This window comes from Colobus angolensis, unplaced genomic scaffold (assembly GCF_000951035.1).
Source record: "Colobus angolensis palliatus isolate OR3802 unplaced genomic scaffold, Cang.pa_1.0 Scaffold428, whole genome shotgun sequence".
Taxonomy (NCBI): domain Eukaryota; kingdom Metazoa; phylum Chordata; class Mammalia; order Primates; family Cercopithecidae; genus Colobus; species Colobus angolensis.
This window is the reverse complement of record NW_012117688.1, coordinates 1,463,963-1,472,506: the sequence shown is the minus strand read 5'-3', so window position 1 is coordinate 1,472,506 and position 8,544 is coordinate 1,463,963. Positions and strand designations below refer to the sequence as shown.

The window sequence follows — 8,544 nt, the reverse complement described above, 5'->3', positions numbered from 1 at the left end:
TTTATTTATTTTGAAACGGAGTCTCCCTCTGTCACCCAGGCTGGAGGCCAGTGGCATGATCTTGGATCACTGCAGCCTCCGCCTCCTGGGTTCAAGCAATTCTCCTGCCTCAGCCTCCCAAGTAGCTGGGACTACAGGCGTGAGCCACCATACCCAGCTAATTTTTGTAATTTTTTAGTAGAGATGGGGTTTCACTATGTTGGCCAGGCTGGTCTTGAACTCCTGACCTCATGATCTGCCTGACTTGGCCTCCCAAAGTGCTGGGACTACAGACGTAAGCCACCGTGCCGGGCTAGGTGTTCTATATAGTTATTTCATTTGATCCTTGACAAGTGTGGGGAAGGTAAGTAATTTCTTTAAGGCCATACAGCCCTTAGAACAGATCATAAAAAATGATGAAAATAAACTATAGTGAAGCTTAAGTAGTACACAGTTGTAAGCAAATAATTAAATTTATTTATAACTTTTCTTATTCTTTAATATTGCCAAAACCCAAAATAAATATAAATTTAATCAACCAGATTATTATCTTTACAGTCATTTCATTAGAATCAACTTAAATCTTACTTACTTGAATGTGGCAAAAGCACTGGAGCAAAGATGCTATTGCTGCCTATTAGAATAAGAAAAATTAATTTGAAAAGGAAGGTAACAGGTATGCTATTAATTGTTTCCATAAATAATATGTAATACATAGTGCAGAATTTTATCATAATCTTTTGCCATGTTAGTTTTTTAAAAAATTAACCCAGAACCTTCTGTACCTAGAATGGTTTTCCTTCTTAGCATTAAGTAGTTCCCCCTCTATCACAGAACTTATCTACTTGTTTTCTTACCCATCATATATTGCTCCCTTTAGACTGGTAGTGGGACCCAAAAGGTACTGAATAAATCTTTGTTGAATGAATAAATTAGAAGATAATATTCATCAACAATGCACAAATTATGCTTTACTTCTTGTATTAATCACTATTTTCACATTTAGATGTCGCTTTTCACACTAACATAGTTTGCAAAGGATTCTATAGTTCCCTAATTAAAATGATAAGAATTATCTGAGACACAGGATTCCTTTTTTACCAAATGGTTTACATCAAATACTTACCACAGGAGCTGTTGAGATCCACATCTAAAAATACACTAAGGTCTGAAGAAGCAGATACTGGTGGAGTAGATGGTGTATTTGGAGAAGTTGGTGCTGACACTGTTGATTCCAGCTCAGTTTCAGCAATCCGACTAAAGCTTATTTTACATGGTTCTCTTTCTAATGGTGTTGGGTGACCTCGTAAAGTACCTGAGGTAGAGCCATGTCGGCCTGTGTTAGGCCTTATTCCAGGAGATTTCAAGGAGAAAGTTGATTTTCTAGGCTGGGAAAAGCAAACATGATTAATGCCACAAATTTGCATAGACAGCATTTTGTTTCTGTGACTTAGAGCTACCTTATGAGTCTTATTAGTTCTTAAGCATACAGTTCTTAAGTGTGCAGTCCTTCAGTCTGCAATGATAGCCTGTATCATTCTAGTAGAATCTTCTGGATTTGACTGGCTTAATTTTAAAATGAATTTGAATATAAGTAAGTCTCTTTCCAGCGCTGCAGAAAAAAAATTCTTGAAAATTTATGTGAAAATCACATTTCGCTCCTAAAACATACGAACCTAAACTTCTCTTTGAAAATATCTATATAAATTTTACAAACATTTACTGGGAACATAATTTATGAAACATGCTACATGCTTCAGAAAAAAAAAAGATCATTTTTTTCCTCTTCCTATACTAAATGATCAACCTCTACATTGGTGCTTTAATAATCTTTGGAGAAAATTCCTATCATTGTCCCCCACCCTCACCTCTGTCCCATTTTTCAAGTTCTGGCAGTAGTAATCGAATAAAAAACACCGAACTCAGACCAGAAAACTTGAGTTAAGATCTCAACTGTGCCAATATCTAGCTTTGCAGCCTTGAAAAACTTATTTAACCCCTTGGAATCTCACCATTTTCCTTTGTGAAATGAGAGTAAGATCTACGAGGGGTTTTCAAAAACTGCATGGCAAATGTCTATTATGAAATAACTATGTATGACTTTTTTTTTTTTCCATCAAAAAATAAACTCATACTAACTTATTATAACATGTCTGAACAGTACCTAGTTTGAGATACTAAGAAGGATAACACATCAGTTTGTAAAGAATCCCTATCAGAGGAACATCAATTCTGCTAAAATTGAAGCAAGAACAAATACCAAATTTATGATGATGCTTGGGTGGAAGAATGGGGAAATCACTAATATTTTATGAAAAGTTTATGGGGACAATGCCCCAAAGAAATCAGCCGTTTACAAATTGATAACTTATTTTAACAAGGGATGAGATGATATTTGGAAGATAAAGCCAATGGTGGCAGATCATCAACATCAATTTCTGAGGAAAAAATTAATCTAATTCCTGCTCTAATTGAAGAGGACTGATGATGAACAACAGAAACCATAGCCAACACCACAGATATCTCAACTGGTTCAGCTTACACAATTCTGACTGAAAAATTAAAGTTGAGCAAACTTTCCAATAGATGGATGGCAAAACCATTGCACCCAGATCAGCTGCAGACAAGAGCAGAGCTTTCAATAGAAATGTTAAATAAGTGGTATCAAGACCCTGAAGCATTTCTTTGAAAAACTGTTAACAGGAAACGAAACATGGCTTCCCGCTATCATCCTGAAGACAAAGCACAATCCAAGCAATGGCTACCAAGAGGTGGAAGTGGTCCAGTCAAAGCAAAACCAAATCAGTCAAGAGCAAAGGTTGGCCAAGCACCGTGGCTCATACCTATAATCCTAGCACCTTGGGAGGCTGAGGCAGGAGGATCATTTAAGGCCAGGGGTTTGAGACCAGCCTGGGCAATATAGCAAGACTCTGTCTCCATTTTTTTTTTTTTTTTAAAAAAAGGCCAGGCATGGTGGCTCACACCTCTAATCCCATCACTTTGGGAGGTCGAGGCACGTGGATCACTTGAGGTCAGGAGTTCAAGACATGCCTGGCCAACACGGTGAAACCTCATCTCTACTAAAAATACAAAAATTAGCCACGCATGGTGGCACACGCATGTTATCCCAGTTACTTGGGAGGCCGAGGCAGTAGAATTGTTTGAACCTGGGAGGTGGAGGTGACAGTGAGTCGAGATTGCACCACTGTAGTCCAGCCTGGGCGACAGAGCGAGACTCTGTCTCAAGAAAACAAAACAAAAACAAGAACAAAAACAAAACAAAGGTCATGGCAATAGTTTTTTAGGACGCTCAAGGCATTTTTCTTGTTGACTTTGTAGAGAGTCAAAGAACAATAACATCTGCTTACTACGGGATTCTTTTGAGAAAGCTAGCCAAAGCTTTTGCAGAAAAACAACCAGGAAAGCTTCACCAAAGAGACCTTCTCCACCACAACAACGATCCTGCTCATCCCTTTCATTAAACCAGGGCAATTCTTTTGAGAGTTTTGATGGGAGATCATTAGGCATCCACTGACAATCTTGACTTGGCTCCTTCTGACTTTTTTGTGTTTCCTAATTATAAAAATATTAAAGGGCAACCGTTTTTCTTCAGTTAATAATGTAAAAGAGACTGCATTGACATGGTTAAATTCCCAGGATCTTTAGCTTTTTGGGGATGGACAAAATGGTTGGTATTAGCACTTAGAAAAGTGTCCTGAACTTGATGAAGATTATGTTGGAAAATAAACTTTATATTTTTATGTTTATTTTTTAATTCCATCAAAAAAATGTATCTTTTCATTCCACGTTTCCATGAACTTGTTTTCATTCTTTTCTTTTTTTTTTTTTTTTTTTAGATGGGGTCTCACTCTGTCACCCACGTTGGAGTGAAGTGGAGTGATCTTGGCTCACTGCAACCTCTGCCCCACAGGTGTGCACCACCATGTCTGGCAAATTTTTTTTGTATTTTTGGTAGAGACAGGGATTACAGGCGTGAGCCACCACGCCCGGCCTCTATGAACTTTTTGAAGTCCCCTCATATATCACACAATTGTGAAGATGAGATATCATGAAACTACCTGACTTCCTGCTTCACTCAAAGTTGGTTTGTGTTTTTATTTCCTTCTATATCTTGCTTCACTTTTAGCTACTTAGAATTCGTCTTCTACTACTTCTGTTGCCACTGCAAACTCCTGCAGTAAATGGAAACTGTAGCATCACATTCTAGTGACAGAGGTGGGTTCCAGAGGCAACTATGGACCATGGAGCCCAAATGGCAGAAGTCATATCAAGTCACAAGAACCAAAATATATTTGCTTACTCCTTCCCAGGTCTTTTCATTTTTTTTGTTCCATTCAGCTACCTATTAAGTTCTCACTGTCTCACACCTTTTTGTGTTATTTTAGGAGAGACCAAAAGTAGACACATAAATAAGCAGTACTAAGATAAGGCATAAACCAGATTTTATCAAAAGGCTGACATTTCCCCCACAGTATATGTAATTTTAGAAATAATATATTACTGCAAACAAAACACCTATGAACAGCCATTCAATTACATTTTTAAGATAACAGGTTGTTAAACATTGAAAATAATATTTTTAAAAACAGAACACTTGCTTCCAAAATTATAAAAGACTTACAAATCGAGGTGGCTGTTTGCAGTTTCGAGGTTCAATTTCTAGTGACTTGTTGAACAAATAATCTGTAAACTCTTTTTCAGACGCATTTCCCATGGGGTTAAGGTTTTCAAAGAATCTCTGCAATTAAATATCACAAGTGCATATATAATAAGTATATATTTTAGATCTTATTAAAATAAGATCTCATTAAAATTTTTTGCTGAAAATTACTTCATTATTTAATGCTAAAAAATTAACACATTAAGAGATCACAATATCTGAAAAGTTCACAAGTGTTGCTTATTCCAATCTCTTTACTTCTGAATAAGATTATATAATTTCTGCGGAAGTTATATTCTAGTCTTAAAGTTCTATTAAGAATATGAGTTTTCATTTATTATCATTTTAATGGCTCAGTAGCAGCACTACTTATTCCTTAGGAAACTTTATTCCTACTCATTGTAACAAATGGTCATCACCAGAAAGCTACCAAAAGTGTTTAGAACAAAATTATGGTTATAATCCACAATGAAGTTTTGATAATCAGAAAAAAAGTGGAGATAAATTAGATTAAGGTCTGTTAATCCAATTTATAGATCATTCTTGATCATTTATAATTATTCTGGAAATTTCTTTTACTTTAAAAGTAGTCATTTAAATTACTTTAAAAGGCCGGGCACGGTAGCTCACGCCTGTAATCCCACCACTTTGGGAGGCTGAGGTGAGTGGATCACCTGAGGTAGGGAGTTCGAGACCAGCCTGACCAACAGGGAGAAACCCCATCTCTCCTAAAAATACAAAATTAGCTGGGTGTGGTGGAGCATGGCTGTAATCCCAGCTACTCAGGAGGCTGAGACAGGAAAATCACTTGAACTCAGGAGGCAGAGGTTGAGTGAGCCGAGATCATGCCATTGCACTCCAGCCTGGGCAACAAGAACAAGACTCCGTCTCAAAAAAAAAAAAAAAAGAAAAAGAATGATTATAAACTTAAACCTATCTGTGCTAACTTCTAGTATAAAAAATGTTTTTATCTGAGCCACATCATGATGGCTTACACCTGTAATCCTAGCAGTTTGGGAGGCTGAGGCTGGGGGCACTGCTTAAGCCCAGGAATTTGAGACCAGCCTGGGCAATATAGTGAGACCGCTCCTCTTAAAAAAAAACCTAATAAATAAAATTTTAAAAATTCTGCCTTTATCAAAAAGTATTTTAAGGTTAAATTTAAGTTTTAACGTAGAAAATTTAGGTGATTCAGCACTGCCAAAAAAGGAGAAAAAAAGAAAAAGAAACAGTAATCTTACAAACCAGAAATATCATTGTTTACATTTAAATATTAGACTATCTTCCAATGATTTTACTGTGCATGTATATGCATGTATATATGTATTTATAATTATTAATATATATAATTTATATATATTTTCCTGAAAAACTGGAATATCAATTTTAATCTTTCTGAAGTTTATATTCAATTAACTTTTTTCCATGTGGCTTGCTTTTTTTTTTTTTTGAGTCTCACTCAGCCTCCCGAGTAGCTGGGATTATAGGTGTGCGCCACCATGCCCAGCTACTTTTGTATTTTTAGTAGAGACGGGGTTTCACTATGTTAGCCAGGCTGCCCTTGAACCCCCGACCTCAGATGATCTGCCCGCCTTGGCCTCCCAAAGTGCTAGAATTACAGGTATGAGCCACCACACCCAGCCAGTTTGCTTATTTTACAAAATACAAATTTTAACTCTATAGTATTTAATCAGATGGCTATTTCAGAATGTAATAATCTCCATATAACTAGTTATCCATATAGGTACTTTCTAATTTTTTGCTATATAACAATTATTTTTATTAACTCCTGTATTATAAATTTTCTGTACATTTTTCGTGATTTCCTTAGAAAAATTCCTTAGCAGAAAATTACTGGATTTAGCTTTATTTAATTTTGAAGTGGTTTAGAAGCATATATTAAAATGGTACTGGGTTTTAGCTTTAGCAGTAGGCAAAATGAGCTTTAAAGTTTCTAGTATAAAATTATTCTCATTTTTCAGGCATTCTGCCAATTTCAAGAAAATTATATTACTCCTTTAACAATACTGAAACAATGTGTTCTTATGTCCAGGTTAGCTAAATTAAATCATATTAGCCAATAGTAATTAAAGGATTTCAGAAAGTCATAACAGCAGTGTTCTTGATATTCTCATCCTTCGCTCTATTTTTAAATATTATTTATTTAAGTATGATTTGTCTACATTTTAAACTTATTTTTAAACTTATTTGTCTACATTTTAAACTTATTTTGACTCAATCATATAGAAGACATTTCCTCCCAAAAATGCTTTAAATGGTGGTAGGAACCCCAGACCACACCACAGACACCAACTAGCAGGTATGTTTCTGAGATATGAATACTAAAAGTACTATTTCAAGTATACTGAATTAAAGTGTAACATTATTCCTGTGGGGGCCGTATTTCCTTAGCCTCTGAAGCCCCACATCACAGAGGGCGGGTTCAATGGTGAGAGGGGATGAAATAGGTCACCATCAGTAGGTTCCTGCCTTTTTTTTTTTTTTTTAAGAGCAAGTATCTATCTTTTTTTTTTTTTTTTTGAGATGGAGTCTCACTCTGTTGTCTAGGCTGGAGTGCAGTGGCACTATCTCAGTTCTCTGCAACATTTGCCTCCTGGGTCCAAGTGATCCTCCACCTCAGCCTCCCGAGTAGCTGGGATTACAAGCACGTGCCACTACACCCAGAAGATTTTTGTATTTTTAGTGGAGACAGAGTTTCACCATGTGGGCCAGGCTGGTCTCAAACTCCTGACCTCAGGTGATTCGCCCACTTCAGCCTCTCAAAGTGCTAGATTTATAGGCGCTAGCCACTGTGCCCAACCTATCATTTTTATAAATGGTATGCTTTAGGTGGTCTTTTTCTTAGGACTTTAGGGTACTTTGTTTTGAACTGGGAACAAAGAAGTTACTATCTCATAATCTAGGAGGATGGAAGTAATGGTGGATATTTTCACTCAACATGCCCAATCTGCATGCAGACTATGCCTAAAAAGTTTAGCACAATTTTAAATGTGACAGGTGAACTTATTCTGGTTGATAGTTATAAGGTGCTCCCAATTTCAAGTAAGTATAATATAATAACATTCGTTTAACATAAACATAGTATCGTAGTTTAATTTACAAGGTTATTTCATATTTTGTAGTACTACAGAATCAATATTACACACTATTGCTCAAAATAGAACATCAATTGAAAGGATGTGAGAAAAATCATCTTCTGCTAGGCATACACATACCACTTTCCTGACCCTTTTCCTGTTTAAACACAGTGTTTTTATGAAGAAATGAATTATATATCATTTTGCTACATGTAAAATATCTAAAATGGCTATCAATCAAATCTAGCAGTGATTTTTCTTTTTACTGCATGGACATCATTCTACTTTGTCATTCACTTTTTATAGTGTAGCTCGAACCAACTACAAAAAGAAGCAACACTTTCAAAAGAAAGTACTTAGTAATAATATTAACAACTACAGATAGTGTAGAATGTCTAATGTTTAACCTGCTATCTACCGATTTTTTTCTATTATTTTCATAGCAAGACAAACAGCATAACATGTAATTATGATATTTATTATAGGTCACACAAGATCTAAAATGTTTTTTTAAATTTTTAAACTTTTAATTTTCATGGGTACATTGTAGGTGTATATATTTGTAGGGTGTATGCGATGTTTTGATACAGGCATGTAATGTAGAATAATCACATCATGGAGAATGAGGCATCCATTCCCTCAAGCATTTATTCTTTGTATTATGAACAATCCAATTATACTCTTATAGTTATTATTTTTTATTTTATTTATTTATTTTGAAACGGAGTCTCCCTCTGTCACCCAGGCTGGAGGCCAGTGGCATGATCTTGGATCACTGCAGCCTCC

General features: G+C 35.8%; 1 protein-coding gene across 2 annotated transcripts in view; it reads right to left on the bottom strand.

Annotated features, from left to right (window-relative positions):
• The window catches only part of SOS2 (son of sevenless homolog 2 (Drosophila)), a 113,200-nt gene that overhangs the window by 12,101 nt on the left and 92,555 nt on the right, over positions 1-8,544 (bottom strand). For both annotated transcript variants that reach the window (XM_011956908.1, XM_011956909.1), the window contains 3 exons: positions 4,622-4,738; positions 1,106-1,367; positions 572-613 (listed from right to left, as the gene is read on the bottom strand). In XM_011956908.1, the coding sequence (XP_011812298.1) occupies positions 572-613; positions 1,106-1,367; positions 4,622-4,738 (421 nt within the window). The remainder of the gene's footprint in view (positions 1-571; positions 614-1,105; positions 1,368-4,621; positions 4,739-8,544) is intronic.